The 25476-nt window shown below is 36.5% G+C and overlaps 2 protein-coding genes and 1 non-coding gene across 3 annotated transcripts in view; 1 reads left to right on the top strand and 2 right to left on the bottom strand.

The window, feature by feature from the left end:
• Nucleotides 1-2312: 2312 nt before the first annotated feature.
• On the bottom strand, nucleotides 2313-8531 carry LOC107064644 (cilia- and flagella-associated protein 53). Its single transcript, XM_089171192.1, has 2 exons — nucleotides 6639-8531; nucleotides 2313-3703 (listed from the first exon to the last, which is right to left on the bottom strand). The coding sequence occupies exons 1-2, from the start codon at nucleotides 6916-6918 to the stop codon at nucleotides 2313-2315; spliced, it is 1671 nt and encodes a 556-aa protein (XP_089027318.1). The 5' UTR covers nucleotides 6919-8531.
• LOC149032947 (U1 spliceosomal RNA) lies at nucleotides 7596-7751 on the top strand. Its single transcript, XR_016176183.1, has one exon. It is a non-coding gene; the product is annotated as a U1 spliceosomal RNA (small nuclear RNA).
• Nucleotides 8532-9291: 760 nt separating the features above from the next.
• Su(var)3-3 (lysine-specific histone demethylase Su(var)3-3) overlaps nucleotides 9292-25476 on the bottom strand; it is a 149912-nt gene continuing 133727 nt past the window's right edge. The window contains exons 11-14 of the mRNA XM_089171187.1: nucleotides 13043-13335; nucleotides 12499-12711; nucleotides 12141-12351; nucleotides 9292-10980 (exon numbers count right to left, since the gene is read on the bottom strand). Of these exons, the coding sequence (XP_089027313.1) occupies nucleotides 10619-10980; nucleotides 12141-12351; nucleotides 12499-12711; nucleotides 13043-13335 (1079 nt within the window). The 3' untranslated portion in view covers nucleotides 9292-10618. The remainder of the gene's footprint in view (nucleotides 10981-12140; nucleotides 12352-12498; nucleotides 12712-13042; nucleotides 13336-25476) is intronic.

Below are 25476 nucleotides of genomic sequence, written 5' to 3'. Positions count from 1 at the left end.
GCGATCAGTTTGAAATTCGACGTTTCCATTCGATGCCAACTAATAAGAGCAAACAATTATTACGACGAAGTATACGTTCCTGTCGTTCATATTCCTACCAAGCGAAACTCAATAAAATGGTGGGGTTCGTTGTTTTAACGAACACGACGTATCGCGTTAATAAAGAAAGTTAAACGATGCATACATACGAACCGTATATGCGAGAAGGAAGATATTGGCCCGTTAATATCAACGAACCAAATCTCATAAATATCGTGTTACGTTTTGCGAAATGAAATGAAATTCTGCGATATTTTCACTGATGGAGATTAAACGTTGTTAACTTTAGAAATGTTTAATAGCTACCCCAAAATAAAACTTTCAATCGTATGAAATTAAAAAAAAAAAAAGAAAGAAAGAAAAACTAAAACAAAAAGAACCAGAGATTTTTTATTTCTATTTTATTTTGTCTTTTTTTTTCGATTTATATTTTTCACAAAAATGTTCAAACCGCGTGAAACAAAATTTTGATTATAATCGAAACCAATCAAAACTAACGAACAATATTCCATTATGATATTTCAAACTGAAAAACTACATTAAAAATATTAATTGCTATTACTATTATTTAACAGTTTGTTTGACAAATTTTAAAACGATAAAAAAAAAAAAAAGTATAAAATATAGTCGATTAAAAATAAAATTAATTTATATATATATTAATTTTTATACAATTACAAATATATCCTGCAAATCATTTAATTACCGATTACTAATGACATAAAATTGAAATAAATAAAAATAAAATTTTTGTTTAAATAAAAAATTGCACTTGGTCGATAAGTAAGAACACGTTCGAGTGGTTGAGAATGGTTCTTCATTCGGCTAACAGATGGTAGGACCTGTTCGATTATACGAAAGTACTTTTCTTTTTACACCCTTTCTATTCCTGTGTAACAAAGATGCATCTTGGGCAAGAGAGAATTCACAAAGGTACAGGTTGTTTCACAAGATATATCCTTGATTCTTTCAGTTCATCCAACAACAGCAACCAACAACCAACGACGACAACGATGACAACTATGAGGTGAAGAAAGAAGAAGAAGAACAACAACAACAACAAGAAGAAGAAAGAAAGACAACGTTGACTGACAACAAACCGGTTTGATGCCGACCCTAGATCGCAAATTTTTATCCTTGTCGCTGAATAATGCATTAACTGCGTTCGATCAGTGAACAAACCGAAAATGTTATATTATGATGTACAAAATAACACGAGTATGTAAATACTACCACCACTCATTCACCCTCTGTTTAATTGTATATATATATATATATTTATTTTTTTTTTAATTTTTTAAAATTTTTTCTTGCTACGAGGGAGGAGGAAAAAACATTGGAAATGTGTAATCGTTCGGAAATTTTCTGGAAACCGACGTTTTACCTCAACATCCCTCTTTTCCCTCTACCTCTCCAACCCGAACCAAAATTTTTCGCTAATATTTATATCGATGACATTTGAAACGTGTGGTGTGCTCGTGCTATAGCACAAATTTTGTCCAAAAAGTTCGGCGCACTTTTTTTTATTGTTATTTTCTTTTTTTGTCTTTTTTTCTTTTAAATGAAATTTTTATGCAAATATCGAATACAGTATAAATTATACGAGATATCGATATACATGGCTACGGAACGTTCGAATTTACTCGATACTCTCTCTTTTTGTTATTTTTCTTTTTTTCGCGTGAGAGGATTCTCTCCCACCGAATCGCGAAAATTTGTTATTTAAAAATGATGAAAAAAAAAAATAAACAGAGAAGAAGAATCTTCTCCGTCGATCTATTTTTTATCTTTATTTTTTTATTTTTTTTTTTTTTTCTAGAAAAAGAAGAAAAAAAGAAGAAACAAGGTAAAGAAGAAAAATATAAATTCCCAGTACGGGATCAGGTAGACGTATTATCCCTCGTTAGAAGTAGCTCACTTTTCGTGCTATAAAAGATACAAAGTGGATAAAAGACTCCTAGGAATCGTAGGAAAGACACGACAACAACAACAACAACAACAACAACAACAACAACAGGTTAAGTATAATAGAAGACTAAAATTATATCGTTTTATCGAGTAATTCGTTGGTGTGTTACATAGACGCGTAATACATAAAGAAACATAGAGAACAGGGGACATTGTACAACAGTTCACGGAAGAAACTGGTAAACAAGAAGAAAAGAGTGAAGGGGAGGGGAGGGTTGGGGGATCATAAAAGTGCAAAAGCAGGCCAAGAAGGTGGGCTGGGATGGTTGGAGGATGAGGAAGAAGAAGGTGGATCGTTAGAAAAATTACTTAGTCGAGGATGGTGGGAGAGTTTGAATAGGTGGTGGTAAAGAAGGAGGGCAATAACTGAGGACTTCTTCTGGTTTCTCAGGAACAAGTTGACAACGATGACGAGTTTCGTATTCCTTGAGGAGTAGATTGAAAGGATGCGGCCTGGCGATGTTTTCCGTTGCTTTTAACAATACTTCGTTTAACTTTTGATATTCCTCCTCACGTTTCAAACCATCTTGATAAATTTTTTCATCCTCTTCACGTTCCCTAGCACGAACGATTTCGTAATATTTTTGTTGTTCCTTCAAATCTTTACCATAACAAATCATTTTCTTTCTCTCTTCTTCTTTCATGATAGCTGACAATTTGGCATTAGTTTCTATTTCTTTTTCAAGAAGAATTTTCTCATTTTCGATATAACGTTTCTCTCTTTCCATTGATTCCTTCTTCAATCTCAATTGTTCTTCCCTACCTAAAAGGACCTCGCGCAAATTTCGTTCTCTCATCTCCTTGAATCTCTTAACAGCAAGGTCTCTTCTAGCATTTGCGTCCTTCATCGATTCCTCGATTATCTTATCCACTTCTAAATTTCTCTTAGCCTCCTCTTCACGCAACTCTTCGAGATACTTCAGATAAGCTAGTAATTCTTGCCTCAGTGCTATCGAACTTTCCTTCACGGCTTGTTTCTCTCGTTCCAATTCCTCTTTCGCTAGATCGTTCAAGGTCTCGTCTATCTTAGCTTCTTCTTTAGCACGTTCTATTAATATCCTTTTAGCTCTGCTAGCCTGTTCCTCCAATTCTTTTTTCAATGCTTCTCGTTTCTTTCTCTCAGTTTCCAATTTTTTCGTTTCTTCTTTCCTAACGTTCTCCCATAATTGTTCCAAATATTCTCTCTCCTCTTTCCTTACTCGTTTTTCTTCCTCCTCCAAAGCCAATTTACCTGCCACCTGTTTGGCCAATGTCGTCAAAGCGTCCTGTTGCTGATGAAAACGTTTTTTAGCTTCCTCAATTTCTCTGTCCTCTTTAGCCTTGATCTCCCTCAACATCAATTCGTGCCAAAGTTCTTCCAATTCGTTCTCAGCACGTCTCTTAGCTTCGTTTTCCGCCATTTGCACCAAGTTACAACTCTTAGCTTCTTTCGTAAATCTTTTGGTCAATTGTGTTCTCAATTCCGAATGACGTTCGATGTATTGTTGCATACGTTTGGTAGCCAATAACGCTAAACGTTCTTCCTCCTGTTGTTTTCTAAGTCGTTCAGTTTCCTCCCTCATTTCCTCCATACGAAAATCATCGCCATGTTGGGCTTGCTCAATAATTTCCCGCGTCAATTCCATCTCCTCTTTCAATATCAAATCCCTTAGTTTATCCCTTCGCACGTTAATGCTCTCCTCGTATTCTGCCATTCCTGTAAATTCGAATCAACCGCAGCCCGAATTAATTGCCGGTGTAATTATCAATGTTTGCACAGTCGTCGACAATTCCCCATGCAAAAGAGTAGTCAATCGACTATACACAAACAAACACATTCACACGTACGTACACACACATACATATATCTTTTTCCAAACGTATCGTTTACGTATTCTACCCCCACCCTATCTCCAACCTCACACTAAACCTCAACCCTTTTCTTTCTTTTTCATTTTGTATTCTTCTTTTTTTCGGAATCTCTCGTTTCTCACAACAAAGAACGGAGTGAAAAAGGGAATCATCAACCCCCTACCCGAACGGTCTGTTTTTCCAGGTACGTGCTCGTTTTAAAATCCCTTCTTTGTTTCTTTTTTTTTTTTATTCAACACTAGCTCTCCCAATGTTTTTCCCTATCAACGTAGAAAAAAATTTTTTTTTGTTTATACGACCGATTTCACGCCCGGGAAACAACCAATACCTCCCACTTTTTCACCCATACCTAACTCACCCCTCGTTTATAAAGAGTAATCTATGTATATAGATATGTATGTATGAGCACATATTTACGTATACAAATAATTAGCTAATCCAATCGATATTTATCGACGAGGTTGGGCTCGATTGAAAATATGATGGAGACGATCGAAATTCATTTTCAAACAACCATTGAAAAATAAACGCGTTGGAATTTAGTAATCACCTTTAACAATATTCCAAAACGGATCCAAAATGAATTAATGAAAAAGAATTATCGATGATTCCTCCGGGTATCTGTTTCTGTATCTATATGTCTATCTATCTATCTATCTATCTATCTATCTATCTATCTATCTATCTATCTATCTATCTATCTATCTATCTATCTATCTATCTCTCTTTCACTCGAGATAAATACGATCGTTATAAATGCGAAACAGGATGACAAATAGTGCGATTATTATTCACACCAATATTCGAAGCTATTTTAAGCGTTACCACCACATGCTTTTGATTCTCTTTCTATCTTTCGTCTTTTTTTTTTATTCTTTTTCAATGTATAATAAAATTCAAAAAAAAAAAAAAAAGATAAAAATAAATATTCGAAAAAAAGAAAGAAAAAAACTATTTCCCACGCAAGGAAAGTAAAATTTCGTACAAATTCGTTGAACCGAACGATTATTGAATCACTCTTGGAACGTTATTACAAAAAATGCAACAACAAAAAAGGAAAAGAAAATAAAAATGCATAAATAAAATAACGAAAAAAAACAAAGAAATGTAAACAAAATACGTAAAACTGGGTTAAAGCTGTTTTCGAAAGTTTGGGCAAAAAGCAGTTAGCGAAAAATAGAAAGTAATAAAAAAGAAAAAAAGAAAAAGGGGTATGGAGGAGAAAAAAGAAAGGAAGGGAATAAAAAAAAAACATAGAATACGAAATAAAACAAACTGGGAGCGTGACAAAGAATTATAAAAAGAAAAAAAACCATATAAACCAAAAAAAAAACAAAAATGCAGCAAGAAAGATTATCCTCGCGAGTTGCAAGTTTCTCGATGATATGAGAATTAGAATCGAATTTTCGTTAAAATAATCGTGGTTGAACAGTGTCCATAGGTAGAACCCATTGATGGTACGCCTCTCTCTCTCTCTCTCTTTCTCTCTACATGGTTTTTCCTATTAAATTATCGGAATTCGTGATATCGTAGGAAAAACAGAAACGTTCCTCTCGTTTTTACCGATTCTCGTTTCGGGTCATAATCGATGCAACGTGGCGGCGGCCTGTTATAAACTTCGTTATGGTTACCGTGATGAAACTATGTGAAGGGGGAGAGACACATGTGCGTGCATACGTTTATTCAACTCACAATAACAAACGCGCATACTTATACGCATACGCATACACGTACAACGAGGGTGGTGATGGTGATGGTAATGGTGATGGGTATTCATGTATGGTATTTTAAAAGGATATAGAAAGAGGATGAAACGATAAACATCGCGAGCACGCGTTTAATTTTCACGTGATAATATTACACACGATATACAATCTATGAGGTTTACGTGTACCTGTGTATGTATATATATGTGTGTGTGTGTATGCGCGTGGTTATATGCAAGAACGAATATGAGCGAGTGTGAACGCATGGTGAACGGACCATCATCGATTTTATTTAAATTTTTTTATCGACATCACGTCGGTGCTAGGACGAGTTAACAAAAGGTGCTACCGGGGTCCGCGAAATCCATAATAAGCGGAGCGGCCAGGATGAAAGGGGTCATCCTGCCGACTTTACTCACGCGTCTTTTTTAAGGATCTTTCTTTCTCTCTCTCTGTCTTTCTTTCACTCCCTTTTCTCACTCTCTCTTTTTCTTCCTAAAGTACGATGCATCGTAGCCAGGGCTCGATTTTCGTCCTTCCCTTTTCGTTCAACACCGCGTGTGTAGTGTTACACGTTGACTCGCAAGAATGAATCACGCCAACTTTTTTGTCATTTATACTCCGGACGACGACGACGACGACGACGAGGAAGGAGGATGAGGATGAGGACGAGGATGAGGACGATGTTACCCCCATTGTACTCCTACGTGTTAATCTACCGGTCAGCTTTCACGAAAGAATTTTTATTTCTAATTTTATACTTACGATACTATTTTACCTTCCAATATTTTGAAATAATTTTTTTTTTTTTTTAGGGAGGAAGGGAGAGATTGTTTGAAATTTTATATATATTTTTTTTTTATATACAAATATTTCCACATCGTTGTAAGGTTAATTAGAAAATAATACAAAGATAATAAAATTAAGTAAACAAAAAAGGGATGAGAGTTAACGGTAATTAAAAATCAATTTAAAAAAGGGATGCAATATTTATTAAATATATTAAGAATATTAATAAAAAAAAAAAAAAAAAATTGGAGTCCCTTGTTGATGATAATGCAAAAATGAACTAACCTTGTTCGACACGATCTCGAATATCTTTGATCCTGATCTTCCTGTTGGTTTCTTTTTCAAATTCCCATGACTTTATAAAATTTTCATATTCTCTTTTCTCCCTGGCATCTGTTTCGGCTAATTTGTCAAAGATTGATTCACGTTCCTTCATAATTTTACATTCACCACGATCGCGTAATCTGTATCCGTAAGAAATGTTGGCAGTTCCAGTAAACGATTGTGGATATTTTCTACGTTTAGTTTGAACACATTGAACCTTTGGTAAAGGTAGGAGACTCATTTTTGGGGATTTCAAGGGACCGAGTAAATATCGGTCTTGCAATAACCATTGAAAAGCTGAAACGATCCTAGCCCTTTCTACCGAAACCAAACCAAACCTAACTAAACTTCACTTTCTTCTTGTTCTACTTGTTTTCCTTCCTTTCCTAAACTGAGGTTACCATAGAGATTTACGGTTGTTGTTTCGATGTCTCGTTCGAGTAAAGAGAGAGAAAGAGATAGAGAGAGAGTAGCTTGTTTTCAGCGAGTTTATGTCTTGAATTACATACTCTCTTGATTGGTATCCTCCGAGTTTTTAGAAACTAACCGTGTTAAATTACCGTCTTTTATTCGATATTTTTTATAGCTTCTATCGAACGAACAAACTCAGAGAGTTACCTAGTAACTGAAGTATCATGATTATGTTTCAAGAATAAAATATTCTACATATAGACCAAATGAACAAGAAAAGTGAATACCAATATTGAATACTTTTTAAAGAATGTGAACGACACATAGGAAATAATACAAATCAAAATGAAAAATATTGGTTACACCATATGAAAAGAAAAACAAAAAAACACTATGAGAAATTGTATTTATTAAAATCAATCAAAAGGTGGCGTTGACGATAATTTATTTCTCAGAAGTAAAATAATATTTAGAAATATATAAATAGATAGGAAGGTTGTAATGGTCATACTAACCTGGCGCAGGGGATACCATGATCAACGAGGTGGTTCCCCCAGGACTGAGGCTAATTGCTGAAGCCTGTAAGTACTCCTAAAGCGAGTATTTGTGCGTTTAATTTTTGATAGTGCGTGTGGGGTTCATGCGGGTTAACGCAGGCCCCATGCCACATTAATTTAAAAAAAAAAAAAAAAATAATAAAAATAGATTCCTTCTATCTTTCCTATCCACGTATAACGAAGACACACGTTAGAAAATCTTCAAACGGGGAGATTGAAAGATCGTTCGTGGTCTGCTTTACTTTTTTAATCTTTCTTCACACGTTCATGTCATCGAGACGGTATTGTTAAAGCAAAAGAATGAACGAAGTAGTTGGAAGAAAATCGTGGTGTCCTGCTTCGAACGATTCCCTCTCACCAAGTTGGCAAGTTGATTCGACGACAACTCCGGTGTCTCCTCTACTACTAGTTTCTAACATAAGTCGCGAAACTTAGATCCCATGGGTAGGCAGGGATTTTCATCTTCAACGTGTGTAGCACTAAAAAGAAAGGAATCCTCCTCTCGTGAAGACATTGACATCATCATCTTACACAGTCCCGGGAGCTTCTTAACTTGCTTCCCAAGTGTTTTTCAGACAACAGCAAGAAGAAGAAGATTCTGGAGAGTTATAGGAATCAGCAGCAGAATCAGCAGCAGAAAATCAGTCAGCATGAAGAACCGGTGTGCACATTAGTAGTCCGTAGTCTCGCGAATTGCTGTTCAATCAAGAATTTCACAATGGGCCCATCACCACCAGTAGTAGTAGTAGTAGTAGTAGTATTATCTGGACCAATCTCTTCTTTTTTTCCAATGGAAAATAACCCAAGCGAATTCTTTCAAACTGATGTTCTCAATCACATGACATCATTACCTTCAGATCTATACGCTATCTCTTCGTACAATCTTTTAAATCAAATTAAATGAAATAATAATCATAAAGCTCGAACGAATGATCTTATTCGATCAAACGTTCAACAACGTAATAATGTGAAAATGTCGAATAAAAAGAAAAACTATAAATCAGGAGATATATCTTAATTCTTTCATTACATTTTTTTTGTCTCATATTAAATCTCACAATTGGCTATACAATCAAACTATTTGTACATGTGTATACATATACAATATTATACACATGAACGATATCACACGCACACGTGCAGCCACAAATTGTCGCGTTTCATTATACATTTCTTTCTTTTTTATTTTTTTACTTATCATTCTTATTTGTATTCTTTTTTTTTTTTTTAAGGTGGGAAAGAAAAAAGAAAAAATTCCATAGATACAAAAAAAGAACAAAATAACGCTTGACAGTTTATCCTATGAGAATTGGAATGGTGCTAAACGCGCGAATTCGCGAAGGTAACGCGATACTAGGCCAAAAAGGGGTTGAGGCAGGTGGGAGGGGGTAAGGTCAAAGTGTAAAATGGCATATCGTACCTTTAAACACACACATTTAACGTTACACACCCTAAAAGATGAGGATATTTGTTTGTTTTTTCTTTTTCGCGCCGGGAAGCAAAATGTTTCTAAACACACACACGTGGGGAAGTAGTTCGAACGCGAGGAAGAAAATTATTTCTTTCCTCTTCTTACTTCTATTCCTGTTTCTGTTTCTGTTTCTTTTCTTTTCTTTTTTTTTCCATTTTTTTTTTTTTATTATATATATATATATATATATATACCACGAGATCGACGAGAAACTTATTATAATTACAGGATTTAATGAGAATTAACGAAGGAACGAATAAATGAGCTAAACGAAACTAAACGAAACGAACAAATTAACAAACGAATTAACGAGCGCGAAAATTGATGATGGTGATACTTAGAAATAATATAATAAGTAAGGTTGTTTGAATATTGAATATAAAATCCTTACCCGTGTCAAGGTTTTGTTATTAAAAAAATGAAAAAAAAAAAAAAAGAAAAAAAAACATGGGAGAAAACCGAACGCTCACGAGTAAAATCTAATGAAAACGTTATAATACAATATTGCGCCGAGGAATTATTATATACGCGTTTCATATATAATAATTAATATAATAATAATAATAATAATAATAATTAATTAATTAATAATAATAATAATAATAATAATAATAATAATAATAATAATAATAATAAATAATGCAAGACATTAAAGGCACGGATTCGTACGTATAAAATTATGTATAAACGCGACGTGATGAAAAAACGAGGAGAGGATCGAGAGGGCGAAGAAATGAATTTTACGAGGAGAGGAAGAAACAAACAATTTAAAAATGAATATTTTTGTTCGTAAGAATTAATAATACCTAAGTAATATGTAATATCATGCGTACGTCGGATGTAATAATGTGTTATTTCTTTTTTTCTGTTTTCTTGCATGTGCCATGAGTTTCTTATATGAATGATAAAAAAAAACAACACGAATAGAGAGAGAGTATACTTTTACTTTCGAAGAACACTTATTTTCTTCATACTGATTTCCATTTCTTCTTTTTTTTTTTATTTGAATAAAAAAAAAAAGAAATAATAAAATAGAAGAAAAATTGATAAAAGTTAAGATTATTAAAAATTTATATTAATAATAATTATTATTATTATTAACGTGGAAGGATTTCTCGAAATAATTATTTAAAAAGAAAAGTAAAAAGGGGATTACTCGCGTACCTAAAAAGAAAAGAAAAAAAAGGAAAAGAAGAAAAAACGAGGGGTTGGGGGAGGGCCGCTCTCGATTCTCTCGTTATCTCAATTTGTCATTCATTCTTTCTATCTATCTATCTCTCTCTATCTCTCTCTCACTCTCTCTCTCTCTCTCTCTCTCACTCTCTATTCTTCATTTTATCTTCTTTCGGTGTCTTCTTTTTTGCTAATCATCAATCGTAATTATTCTTTACTAAAGAAATTGGTACGCGAGTTTGATTAACAACAACAGCAACAACACGATTTAATCTCGAATTTGTAGATCATGGTGTTTATGATCGATGGTGTCAAATTTTCGTAGAATACTAAGGTGCCGAACTTGTACCAGTAGTATTGCTGTTGGTATTATTATTATTATTATTATTATTAGCATTATTACTATTATTATTATTGTTACTGTTGTTATTATTATTATTATTGGTGTTATTATTGTTGTTGTTATTGTTATTATTATTGTTATTATTATTATTATTGTTGTTGTTGTTGTTGTTCGTAGCTGAAGTATTGTTAGATGTGGACACCCCTGTAGAACTTGGTACCGTGGTGGGCATCGTTGGTGGCGCGTAAGGACTTCCACAGAGTTGGTCAGCTATTCGACCACCTTCGCGAAGTCCGCTCAAGAATGCACCGTGCACCGTTGCCGGATAATTACGTATCGTATGTTCACCTGAAATCAGACAACAAAGTTTGCTTTTCGTTTATCCATAGATAATGGATATACCTTTTTATTTGTATTTTTATTTTTTTTTGTACTTTTTGTGACAAAGACAAAACACAAGATAAAAATGTGTTTGTTCAATCTTCTTCTTTTTCTTCTTCTTCTTCTTGTTCTTTCCTTTTATTTTTTGATAGCAAATTTGTATTACTTAAGAAAAAAAAAGGATTCAGAGAATTGAAACGGAACAATAGTGTGCTTTAAATTTTTAGAACACTTTGTCATCGGATGTAATGATCTAGGGATGAACTAGAAAAGAAGATTCCTTTTTTTACTTTTTACCTTTTTTTTTCTTTCTCTTTTAGCAAAGTCTTTCACGTAACAGTTTGCTCGCGGTTTTGATCTCGAAAGACGAGGGACTTAAAAATGGTACGTGGTTCGAGGAAAAAAAAAAAAAAAAAAAAAGAAAAAAAAAATAAAAGAGTGAAAGAATCTTTTCTATCTTCTTTACCCCTTTCTTTATATTTCTATCTTTTTCTCTCTGTTTGACTCTCTTATGACCTTTTTCAGGTCACCCAAATTCAAGAAAAAGCATTGAACATGGTACGTGAAAGGAACCCACACCGAACAAAGTCACGTAACGAAGGTACGCCTGTGACTGCTTCTGCTTGCCCATTGAAGAAGAACCTCCTATGCTCGAAATATACACTAGCGACAAATGAACATAACAGCAGACAGAAGATAAAAAAGAACAAAAAATAAGGAAAACCTTTTTCTTTAGGATCGTTTGGCACGTTCGTTACGTGTTAACTATGAAAAAAGGAAAGATCGTTTGGCATTGATGATATCTGGAAAAAAAAGCATCCAACAATTGAACTAATGTTCAAAGTTGAATACCAAATAACACATTCGTATATTTCTATTTTTTTTTTTTTTTTTTTATAATGAAATGCAATTTTTATTTGAAAAAATATATCCTACAAAAATTCTTTCAAAATATACCAACATCAATTAACGAACCAAAAATAATTGGATTATTATCGATGAAAAAAAAAACAAACAAGAAATAAAAAGATTGTATACTGTTTTATTTTTTTTTTTTTTGAGAGAGAGAGAGAGGAGAGGGGTGATAAGGTTATAAAATAAATTAATTAAAACGTGATAATTCTCACCGGCAAAGAATACTCTTGGTTGTGGCGGTGGTGTGCCTGGAGGATAATTGGGTGGCGCTGGTGGTGCTACCGGTGCAGCGAGAAGATCGTAATCACTTCCGGAACTGCCGACTGCTACGAAGCTATACGAACCACGGGCCCAAGGATCGGCACGCCATCTTGTAACGACACTCTCTCGCGGTTGTGGGACTACTTGGTTGCCAAAGATCGTCTGTGGAAAATACAAGCGACGTTCGAGCTAATCGAAGAACACAATTTCTTTTTTTTTCCTTTTAATCCTTTAAATGTGTGTGTGAGAGAGAGAGAGAGAGAGAGAGAGAGAGAGAGAGAGAAAGAAGTCTTGTAAAAGTTCACCCACCTTGAGGACCGAGATACATCGACCAATGATAACGTCGTCGCTGACATTCTCCATTACGCAGGCTGCCTCTCCAGCGACGAGGGCCAACAGGACCGGCGCTTTATACAGGTTCCAGAACAGGAAGAGTTCACCTCTTGAGGCGGTCGTACTACCCACGTGCCCGAACAAGTTTGCCGTTGGATCCCAAAAGATTCTTTCGAAGCATAATACTACCTGGAAAATGTTTGCATTTCCTTTCTTCAAAACGTAGAATAACAATAACCCCCAGACCCCTTTTTCCTTTTCGGGCACGCTTCTTTTTATCATTATACCCTCATAGAAATTTGTTGTTAACAAAACATACGAGAAGAATATAATAAAATATAAAAGGAGCCAATTTTATTCTTCACACACTTTTTTTTCTCAGAATTATTAAAATATAATTTAGATATTGTTGAAAAGCGTGTAAGAGAGTAGTATGTTGTTGTAATGTAATATTGTAAATAGGTTTTAGATGTATGTAGTTTAAAATCACGACTTAAGGTATATAAACAGTAGGTCTTACCTTATTTAAATTACCAAAGCCGAGCCTTTGGATGGCTTGAGATTTCCAATCCGGAAGCGGAGGGTTGAAAGCAACCGCCGAGGGTGGAGCGGAAGCCTTAAGAACGCCAAGCGGTAGCGTAACCAAAACAGCATCGGCTTTATACACGGTATGATTTGTGTGGAGGCTGCGAGAGGGTGCAGCCCATACTTCTACGCCATTTACTCCGTACCGAACGGCCCTCGCAGCTGTGTTCAATCGAATATCGAGTGTTTCCGAGAGAGCAACAGGTACGCACGAATATCCGTTGCGAACTGGAATAAGAAGAAGAAAAAGAAGAATATTAGAGTAAGAACGAATCAAAAGAAAACGAATAATAATATTAATGTTGAATATCAAACGAATTATTGGAAAATATATTTCTAAGTGTGTAATATAGGAGATGGGGTAGTAATATTTAAAAGTTAATCGCTCGATAAATATTATGGAAACGAGAAACGATCCTTAGACTAGGAATTGCTGTTCCAATTCAGCAGAGATTCAGATTTCGATCAACAAAAATTTTATAATACTTTTCAAAAAACACGTTGTCGTTGCATTTCCACGAAACGCGAAATTAACAATATTATACCATAGCGTTAACAAATAAAAAAATAACATTACAGAAATAAATTCGAAGAAGAAGAAGAAGAAAAAGAAGAAGAGGAAAGGAAAAAAAAACATTATGACAGAAATTGCGACGTACGCGATGTCACCGCGTGTGTTTTCCACGCTTAATTACCTCGAGGACATCAAAATGAGACAAGACGGCATGCGAAATTGAAAACGAAACGCGACACGCTGGAGAATCGGATTTAAGAGGAAACGAAGTACGATGTGGAGAGATGGGATGGGACGAACTCGCTTTAAAAGGACAAGCGGAGAAGGATGAGGAGGAGGAGGAGGAGAGTAGAGAGAGAATGAGCTCAACAAGAGACATAAATTTGGAGCAGAGAGGGGTTCTTCGCTCTTCCAAGCGCCAGGAAGAACGAAGCCACAGATTTTGGTGAGAGTGCAAGAAGACACACACTGCGTTGATGCCGTGGCGACGCATCATCATCGTCATTATCGCTTAAACGGATATTTTCGTTGGTTGGCACGCTTAAATCAGAATATATATTCCTCGTCTGCTCATCGAATGGACTTTTAAAACGGGGTGAGAGGATACTCAACGATGTGCCAGCCAGTAAGCCAACCAACCAGCCAACCAACCAACCAGCTAGCAAGCAAGCAAGCAAGCAAGCCAACCAGGACGTTGAAGATGGCGAAGCAAGCAGTCCTAATAATGATACACGGACGTCTCCACTTAGGCCATTTAATTATGTTGATGGCTGTGCAGCACGGTTCCCGTGCTAACAGCCACCGCCACCATTACCACCATGGTGGTTCTCTCGTATTCTCTCCCTCTTTCTCTTCTACCATTGCAGCAGCTACTGTTGTTACCGCGTTTCGACTAACACACCCTATCAAATACCCTACCTACCTACCTATCCAACCTGCATCTCTCTCTCTCTCTCTCTCTCTTTCCATTTCAGAAATATAAATTTACCCTCTACCCGTGATATATAAATTAGCGTGTTTCCAGTTCGAGCTGAAACGCATTATCAAAATATTCCACCGAACCGGAAAGCACTTCCCCCTACCTCACCCCATTGCACTAGAGAGAGAGTGGACTGCGGATTGGGAGAAATATAAAGATAGACTCTGAATATTCTACCTCGTAGTTTCAATTTATCATACTGTAACTACTACTTTTTCCCCCATTTTCTTTTTTTTTTCTTTCCTTTCTCTTTTATTTATTATTTGCTTTTTTAATTTCTTTTTCTGTTTAAACATGAACGTTCTCGGTATACGGTATCATAGAATAATTTCAAAAAGCGAAACGATATGAACTTGTTATTATTTCAACTAGGATTTATTTCCTTTTTCACCCCGTTCTTCCATTCTCATATTTCTCTGATTTTCTCTCGTCCTCTTCTTTTTCTTCTTCTTCTTCTTCTTCTTCTTATTCTACTTTCTCTCATTCTCATCACCTCAGTGTACCCATCCGTCGTTACCGTTACTTTAATTCGGCTAAATTTTGGTTTGTTACGGCGTCGATTATCGCAAACCCCCCCTTTTGTAATAAGCGAGAGAATATTCAACAGTCGAGCGAGAGAATAATCCGAAACCACCAGAATTATGGTAAGCCTGGGTTCCTCTTTCTCCTTCTCCTCCATTTCTCTCTCTCTTTCTGTCTTCTTCCCAACGGATAACTAAGGGAATGGGGAATTAAGCCCTTGGCAATGAGGCGACTCTGAGTCGACCAAAATCGCTGATAGAGAGGAACCAGGACGAATAACTCTTTCTCTATCTGTAACTATCCTCTTTCCACTGTCAAACGAGCGTTGATTGCCATTGGGTATTAAAGCTCTTAAATGAAGTAGTCAATTAAAAGTATTCATTGTCGATTTTGTCCAAACAAAAAAAAAAAAACCTTTAAACCACCCTCGTCATTCATTCAAGAAATTTCGATAAGTAACGTAAACAAACTTAAAGTAGCATAAAAAAAAAGAAATGGGGTTAAAAGACATCAAATAAGAAATAAAGAAAAGAAAGAAAGAAAGAAATAAAGTAAGATTTGTTCGAGGCTTAGCTTATTATATTCTTTGAAAATATATCTACCGCAAAGTAATAAAAAAACCAAGAGAATTCGAGAAAAAAAGGGGTTGTAGTCAATGTGGTAGGGTAAAATGAATGAGGTAAAGGAGCAAGCTAGCAGGAGGAAGTAAATATTTGAAAAGCTTCCTCTGGTGACATGAAACTGGTCGCGTTTGACAAGAAAGCAGAGCAGGAAAAAAAGTAAGAGAGAGAGAGAGAGAGAGAGAGAGAGAGAGAGTGGAAGAGGCAGAAGAAAATGTGAAAGGGTAAGATAGGGATGAGAAAAAAAAAAGAGTAAAGAAAAGAAATATACCGTAAGAGAGGACTCGAATTATGCTGGACTCGAAGATGAAAAGCTGGAAAAAAAAAAATAAGAAGAAAAAAAGAGGAAGAAATGTTCACGGTAAAGTGATAGAGGAGGAAGTGAGAGGGGGAGAATAGAAGATCTCTTTTTACGGGACACTTTAGTTCTGTTCTATCTTGTGCATCGCGCTGCGAAAGAGTAACGTTGCACATACTTTTATATAAAATATATACACATATATATATGTGGTAAAGTGTAGGTAATACTCGAGTGAATCAACGATGACACAGTGGCAAGCAACGGCAAAAGCAGAAGCGACAGAAACAGTAGTAGTATTAGTATTAGTATTAGTATTAGTAGTAGTAGTAGTAGTAGGATATACCACCCTCTCACAAGCACCACACCGCCTCTTCCTTGTCTTTCGTTTGATCTCCACTCGCAGTATTTTTTGACGGTCGAGTCGAACAATTTGTATGCCGCGGTGGTTTTCAATTTACATTTAAATTGGTTGCTTATGGCGTTCTGTCGTCTCGACGGGAGCCGGGTGAGAGGGTGAGAGGCTGAGGGTGAGAAGAGGTAGTGAGGAAGGGGAGAGTTAGCCGATGGACCATGCCGCCACTAGCGGTGGTTATGGTTGCTGCGTAGTGGGGGTTGAAAAAAATAATAGAAGAAGAAGAAATATAAGGGCCGGCAAAGCTCTTGTCCCTTTGAACAGTCGAAAAGCTATGAGAATGGTAAAAGTGTATTATTTTCTTACGAGAAAGTACTGGGCCCGATTACGACTGGCTACAACCTTGCCTTTTGCTTTTGCTTTTGCTTTTGCCTTGTGTGTCTTCGTTTTTTTTTTTTTTATTTTTGTTTTTTTTTAATTCTTTTTTCCTTCCTTCTCAAGCCGTCCGCCCATCCAAATCATGATCCTTCGAGATATGACCGATGGTGAGACACGCGAGAAAAAGAGAGATACAGAAAGAGAGAGAGAGAGAGAGATAGAGAGAGAGAGAAAGAGAATGTGAGCGTGGAAAGGAACGAATCCTGTTTGCTCGAGCAAACGTGCTCCTCTTCGTTCGTCGATCTCTCTTACGACTCGTTTCTCGCACACTTACGTTAACAGCGGTTGGTCCAAGCTTTTCTCTTTTCTTCTTCTTCCTACTCCTGCACCACCACCTCCTCTTCTTACTCTTCTTCTTCTGCTTATATTCTCTTCGTCTTTCCGATCCCACCTCGATCGCAAAGTCTTATCAATTTCGACGGCTGCTTAAAACACTTGCCAAAGTATCATGAACCATCCATTCATCCATCCTTCCTTCCTTCCTTCCTTCATTCGTTCCTTCTATCTCTTTCTTACTACTCTAACTGTCTTTAATCATAATTACTAGCTCGATAACGAGTCAAATCGTGGTAGAATTAGTCTTTGGATTTTCTTCTTCTTTTTATTATCTCCTTAATCCTTCTCTGATTCTCACTTGAAGTCTCGAAAATAATATTATCTCTACCACCAGAGAAAGAAAAAGAGAAGAGGGGGGGAGAGGAGAGCAAAAAGATGGAAGAGACGGATAGAAAACGTTAGACAACGAGAAAAATAGTTAACGGCTTGATTTCGTGGCCTCTCGTTCTCTTTCTTTCTTTTTCACGTGGCTTTTCTTATCGCTTTAAATTTAACGCCGATGTTGCCGTATAATTTGTTCTGATCGAGATTAAGTTAATTGGAGTCGGTTTACGATTTATGACGTTAGACGGTGAGCTAAGTAGGGTGGTAGTGGTGGATAGAAAGAAGAGGTGGTGGGAGAATAGGAGGAGGGAGGGAGGTAAAGGGAAAGGGGTGATTCCTAGATCGTACTCTAGTAAGTAAGTAACGCAAAAGAGATCGATATCGGGTTTAGGGATTTATCACGAACGTCGGACATTCTGTGCAAATGAGCTCGTATCTCTCAAACGAATATATACAGACACACATAATATACTTTTGTCTAAACTCATGGAATACCACGTTCATTACCCTATCGATTTAATTTATGTTATCGAATCTCCTGCCCTCCCAACCACCCTCCTTCTTTAATAGAAACACATAAAATATATCGTCTTATCTCTTGTATTCTCGAAACACTTGTTAAACGATCGAGATCGTATAATTAAATGTGAAATAATTCAAACTTATATTGAAATTATTTTCAATATTTGTCTGAAAGAAAAATAATTTTTTATCTGGTCTTTTTTTTTTTTTTCAAAAAATCCCCGCTCACAAAAAGCGACGTTCGTGGTAATATAAGGAAACTACTGGCTGTTACGTCGATAAAACAGATGATTGATCTTTCTACTCTTTTTTTTTTGCATACGCAGTTAATAAAAATGTTCTAGATCAATTTAAAAACATTGTTATAATCGATTATAAATTTATTAACAAGTTAATCAATACTATAATCAATGTTTTTATATCATTCAATATATATATATATAAAACATTCCCCCCTATAAAAAATATTTAAAAGTTGAGTTGAAATATTGCAAAAAACTTTTCGTAAAGCAGCAAGTAAGTAACAAGGATGAGTGTAAATTTAGTGAAATAACTAAGGACAAAAAAATCAACTGCTGCTGATCCCACGTATCTCTCTCTTAGATGGCGGAATGTATCGATTCTCACGCTCGACGAGCGATTTTCATTAGGCTCGCTACGCCTTCCGAAGAATCCAAGCAGCTACGTCGTCCACTGCTGCTGCTGCTGCTTCAGCTTCTGCTGCTTCTGCTGCTTCTGCTGATGCTGTTGCGGCTTTTTGCCCTTCGAGCGAGAGAGCCCATATCGATGTGGTGTACGGATGAAGAAGAAAGAAATAAAGGAAGGAAAGAAAGAGATGATAGGAATGAGAAAGAGAGAGAGAGAGAGAGTAAAAAAGAAATAAAAGAATATATATATATAGTATAAAACCTTGAAGAGAAGTTAGAGATACGATGGTACACGTAGATCGGCCACTTAACGCGTCGGTCGGGTCACAATAATTAAAGTGCGCCAATGGGGTGGTACAGGGACCACACTACCACCACTTCTTAACCATTTCTTCGAGTTCTTCGGTAGCTCCTCAATTATGGTCGAGTTACTGGAAGGAGGAAGAAGAAAAGGAAAGGAGGAGGACAGGAGAAAAAGGGGGGATTAGGTTGGTTGTTGCAATTGCAAATGCGGTAAGTGGATTAGATAGACACCGCGAAAAGTATTTGGGGGGGTTACTTCAAGAAAATAAAAGAGAGAGAGAGAGAGAGAGAGAGAGAAGGAAAAGTATATAAGAATGCTTATGAAAAAGGTAGAAGAAGAAGGTAGGAGTAAGAGGAGGAGGAGTGCGGTGTGCAAGGAAAGATATTTGAATACGACTATACAGGGAGTAAATCGTACCCTCCGCAAACGAGCAGCGAGCTACACAAGAAATGCATTTGCGGGTCCGTTCAGTAGTGGGGAAGGTTCGTCGTGATGTAAGAGAGAGGGAAAGAAAGAAGAAGGAGGAGGAGGAGGAGGAGGAGGAGGAGTGAGGCCCTCTGCGATTCTGCCGAAAGGGGTATAGGGAAAGAAAAATAGTGGAGGAGCAAGAAGGAAAGAAGAAAGAAGAAGATGAAGAAGAAGAAGAAGAAGAGAAGAAAAAGCCAGTAAGGCCCAGAAAGAGAAAGAAGAGTATAGAGTCAGTTGGTTGCTACTCAACTCCAAACGGAAAAGGAAAGGGAGACGAATAAAGAAAGAGAGAAAGAAAGAGAAGAACTCGCGCTATCGACCAAGCTATCTCCCACCACCGGTGCCAGTTGCAGGCCGTAATATATAGGCCGTATCTCAAGCCCGCAAATTGCCTTTTTAAACACAACAAGACAGCCGTGCCCCCTTTCAATTTACGCGGGGCCCTTTTTCGCGTGCGCGCACCACCATTGGCCGTTTCCTCGTCCGTTTCACTACTCTCCTTCGTTCATTCTTCTTCTTCTTATTATTATTCCTCTAAATTCTTATACCACTCTCTCTCTCTCTCTCTCTCTCTCTCTCTCTCTCTCTACTCATATTTCTTTTAAATTCGAGTATCAAATCGTAATCTTATCGAAAAACTTTTAGTCCTGTACCAAAATCGTCCCTTAAAGTAAATTAACATCGAATATCTACAAGACGATGACAAAGACGAAAACGACGACTACGGGACTAATAAAATATCATCAATTACGTTCGATCAAGGTTACACCCAGTTCAATTTCTTACATTTTTTACGTCTGACTGCCACCCTATTTTTCCCCCCTTTTCTGATCATCATTTTACGTAGATATGTATGTAGTTTGGATGGATAACGCTTAAGATCGAGACGTTTTAATCGACGTAATGAACCACCAAGGACAGAATAAAGTATCGGAAGGAGATACTTCGTTTACCTTGTAGTTAAGCTGTTGAGGAGAGGATCCCTCAGCAAACGAGGGCCCCTTTCTCTTCTCTTCTCTTCTCTCTCTCTCTCTCTCTCTTTCTTTCTTCCTTCCTTTCTTTTTCGCTTTCTTACTCTTTCTTTCTGTAAGGTCTGATTCGACGGGATCGACGATTTATGTTTACATACTTGTTTTACGAGAGTTACCGATAATTAGAGTACTTACCTATACCCACACGTATTGCGAGACGAGACCAGTCGTTTCTCTTTTTCTCTCTCTTTCTGTCTGTCTGTCTGTCTGTCTGTATACTTGCTTGCTTGCTTGCTTGCTTGCCTACCTGCCTGCCAGTCTTTCTCTTTCTTTCTTTCTTTCTTTCTTTCAATCCTTTTTTTCTTTTTCTGGTTATTTTTAATTCTACAGTCGTTGTATCAACGAGACGAATAAACCGAGATAGAAAGAAAGAAACGGGGTGGGGAGAGGGAATGTTAAAAAATGAATGCACACGAGGAGAGATGAAGTGCCGATGGTATAAACGAGAGACGATTAATCCCTCCCGGGGGTGAGGTACGCGAACAGAAAATGAAGAACAGGACGAGGGATTGAAGGAGAAGGAAAAGGAGGAGGAGGAGGGATGTAGAAGAGAAGAGAAGAGAAGAGAAAAGAAAAGAACGCGTTCTGAAATTGGCGTATAGTCTTTCCCGCGTGGTCTTATCTTCAATCGTGAGATGCCGAGAGAGAGAGAGAGAGAGAGGAGAAAAGAGGAGAGGAGAGAAGGGACGAATCATCCTTCGATACGGTTTACTAAGCGTTGCTTACTCATTCGGGGGTATCGTTCGCGAATCAATACACGTTTTCTTTCGAAACAATGACGGTCGATCGATCTCGGAATATTTCGTAATTTACAAAAAAGAAATAAAAAAATAATAATAATAATAATAAGTATAGATGGGGAAAAGAGGATATAAAATGAGTAATATTATAATTCTTCATCACATTCGGCAAAATAGTGTTTGATATATACACACACACATACATTAATTCAGAATGTGCATATTCTGGTTTATTAATTTTGTTTCTCTGTCTCTTTTTGTTTTTATTTGGTCTTCTAAAACACGTTTTAGAAAGAATGTTGTGCTCGATGTGCCGAGTTTAACACTCGAGATAATATCCCTGTGAACAGGCAACACGTCGAACGTGCAGGTAGAAAGGACAGAATACGCGGCAGGTGCGAGTAATTTAAAAGAGCGAAAGAGAAAGAGAAAAAGGTGAGGGTGAGAAGGAAAGAGAAAGAGAAAGAGAAAGAGAGAGAGAGAGAGAGAGAGAGAGAAGACCGGTATTGCTCGCAGAGAGTCAGTCGAAGAAAGTATTCCATGAGATTAGATTAGGAAAGCGTTCGAAAGTCTCTTATCTATGACATAGACACCGTACGTAAGTAGATAAAGATCGAGCATTGGTAACGAACGAACACGACGTTTCGTCCTGTCGGCTAATGGACCACCCGGTTGAGCCATTTAATTGCAACCACTAAATATGTCATAATAAACGAGTTAGCTCGAGTGTAATTTGCCATAATCAATCGGCCGGCACCACTCTCGAGCTCGTTCGCCAGTAGCGAATCCGTTAAATAGATCGACCGTTAAATGTTACTGAATACACATCGATGATATGTTATCGTAGGTTATTGATAATCGATTTGTATTTTCGAAGAATTATATTACATTAATGTTAATTAACAATAAGCTAATTCGAATGAACCTAATATAGATAGGGAAAATTGAATATTCGGAACGTACTATCGAAAGTTTTATTTGATAAAAAAAACATTTTATATCTAATAAAAAAAAAAAAAAAACAATAGAAAGTAAAATATCTTACAAAATGTTTGTACGATAAGCATCAAATATATTTATAATACATAGAAAAAGGGTAGGTTGAAAAATGTTGAGTCTCAATGATAATCAGGAAAATTACGCTAATGATGCAAATGAGCTAATACGAGAAATAAGAGAAACAATAATAATATTAATAATAATAATAATAATAATAATAATAGTAATAGTATTATTTGATCTCTCGATACTCTCCTTTAATTTAAATGAAATCGATCGGTACAAAAGGTAATGCTATAATTGATCCAAGCTTCTCCAATAATCCAGGATTAGTAACCTTTGATTTGTAACAGTTGCCACTAGATTTTTGGTGATTACGATAGCAAATAGAATAGAGAGGCAAGAGGAGCGATTATAATACGCGATACAATGTTACAATGGTGTAGTTTGATCCTGGAGAGAATCACGATGGTGGATAGGTAGGTAGGTAGGTAGGTAGGTAGGTAGGTAGGTAGGTAGGTAGGTAGGTAGGTAGGTAGGTACGTAGATAGGTAGGTTGGTTGTTTGGTATTGTATGTATAATAGGGCTAGCAATGGATCTGGTACAGTAGTAGAATAGCCAGAACTGTTATATGTATTCAGAATGTAAAACGATCTCCGGTGACCGTGTTACTAATCAACGTTGTATACAACATAGTATAGAAAGTGTAGCGAACGATAGATCGATACGGTAATGTCGAATGTTTGCAACAAACCCTTCTCTCTCTCTCTCTTTCTCGTAACTCGACTTCACGCTCTCACCGTAACTACATTTATTTATGATCTTTTACGATTGTTACTCGTGTATCAATAGTCAAATAAATTATACTACAAACGCATTATAACGACAAACCAAATTGTCCCCATCCCCTCCGATTGGTGAGAAATTTGAGATTAAAAATAAATATTGTCATTTCAAATCTCTCTCTCTCTCTCTCTCGCTCTGTTGTAATATCATTCATTTTATTTATTTTTTCACACTTATAATACTTTTAGAAAAAATAAAAAAAGAAGAAGTGAATTTTTACGTGTATTGTATGAATTCAACTATTATACACATGACCACTGCATGATCAGGGAAGGAAGGAAGGATCGTTGAAGGGATGCAACGGTAAGGGTGAAGTGAAGCAACACGAGATAGAGAGGGGTTGGTTGAGTTGGGTTATACGAATCGGTTTTTCGAGAACGTACTCGAACAGCCATCTCTCCATTACCTCGGTAATCGAGTCAAAATTATTCTCAACGGGACGAACGATGAAGAAGGGGAGCAACGTCGATGGATCGAGAATATATCTATCTCTATCTCTCTCTCTCTCTCTCTTTCGGTATATATCTATATATCTATCTTTCTCCCTTTAACTCTCGAAACGGTGAACTTTCCGGGTGGCAACTTTTTCTGCTTCGATGATCACTGTCAGTGAGAGGCAAAAGGCCACTTACAGCTTCGCGCTCTCACCTCGCGCGTCGGTCCATCAATCTCTCTCTCGTAACCCACTGTACCGTTTTTACCGCTTGAAATTTATTACTCCGTGGACCCTCTCACTCTCTCTCTCTCTCTCTCTTTTTCTCTTTCTCTCGCTCCCTCTTTCTTCACTTATTTTCTCTTTTCTTTCTATTCGTATTCGTTTCCCCCCCTCTCACATCTCATTCCATTTCTAACTCTCCTCTCACACATACACACTCTTCTTTCTCTCTCTTTAAATCATATACACAGAAATATATATATATATATATACACACACACACCTGTATGCAAAACCACCCTCTCATTTTCTATGTCTCTTTTAATTTTCTCTCTATTTTTTCTGTCTTTTTTTTTCGATATTGCGTTCAGTTCGACGTTAGTTCAATTTAACATTTAATATTTTTTTTATTTTTATTTTTTTTTTTTACAAAGGTTTGTCATTTTCTTGCGACGCCCTTCGAGCGACAATTTTCTTCGAACGTTATTATCTATTCCCCGAATGATTTACGATGCGAATGATTTTTTTCTCATTCATTCTTTCTTTCTTTCTTACCTTCTCATTTTTTTCTGTCTATTTCTATCTCTTTCTAATAATAATAATCATAATGCAAAATAGTTTTAAATACGTCATTTCTATTTGGCATTCCCTTATTTCTACGCCAATGTATAGAGTCAATGATCTACGATCTGAGATCTACGATGCAATAGGGACGAATCTTTATCTTCTATCTATCTATCTATCTATCTATCTATCTATCCATCTATCTCCATCTCTCTCTTTCTTTCTATCGTACCTTTAACTCCATTGAGAAGGGGTAATCGCTTTGGAATTTATTTTCGAAAATTATTCTAAATCATCGAGCACACGTAAGGGCATTCGATCTATCCTAGGTAAAGAGAGAAATAGAGAGAGAGAGAGAGAGAGAACATCGATTTGAATAAAATTACCGTACACTTACATACGTATACATATACATATATATACGAATACACATACGTGAAGTGGATATACATTTATGCGTTCTTTCTTTCTTTCTTTCTTTCTTTCTTTCTTTCTTTCTTTCTTTCATTCCTTTTCTCGTTCTCTCTTATGGGTTATGCGAGTAAGTCCACCGTTAAAGGACGGCAGTTCGATTTACACGATCGTAGGAACAAACGAGATGTCCGGTCAACTTGGTAAATCGCATCGTACTTTACGGAATATCGCTTTTTACCTATAGAAAGAGGAAAGGGGAAGTTTACGAGTAGGATGTCCTCTTTCTCTATCTCTCTCTTTCTTTCCCTTGGTGTTTGATAGTTTACGTTTACCGAGTGCAGTGTGACGCGTTCTATTGCAGTCCTCGAAGATGTTCGCGAACACGCTGCGATACTCGTTTCGAGTTTTACGTGAGTACGTTTGATATATAACGATAGTTATTGCATAATAGTAGAGGAAGAAGATATATATATATAAATATAAATGTATATGTGTATGTGTGTATATATAAATAGATATATGGGAATGTGTAGTACGGCAGTATGCGTAACAGGTTTTATCGAATGACCCTTTATGACGTTTATTAAACTCACTATCGATAACGATGGAGAAGAAGTGCTTCGGCAAAAATTTGCTAAACTCGACGTTGGCTATAACTTAATTAAAACTGGCTACCGGTATCTATGGGGGCATGGGATGGGGCGGCTTTAATAAACCGTTACTTCGTGTGTTGACTTTATTTTATCCCTCTCCCACTCTCCTATCTCGCTTTTACCTATTTATTATCTTCTT

This window comes from Polistes dominula, unplaced genomic scaffold (genome assembly GCF_049000335.1).
Source record: "Polistes dominula isolate Pdom_NZ unplaced genomic scaffold, Pdom_raw_medaka contig_31, whole genome shotgun sequence".
Taxonomy (NCBI): Eukaryota; Metazoa; Arthropoda; class Insecta; order Hymenoptera; family Vespidae; genus Polistes; species Polistes dominula.
This window is presented reverse-complemented; position numbering and strand designations above follow the sequence as displayed.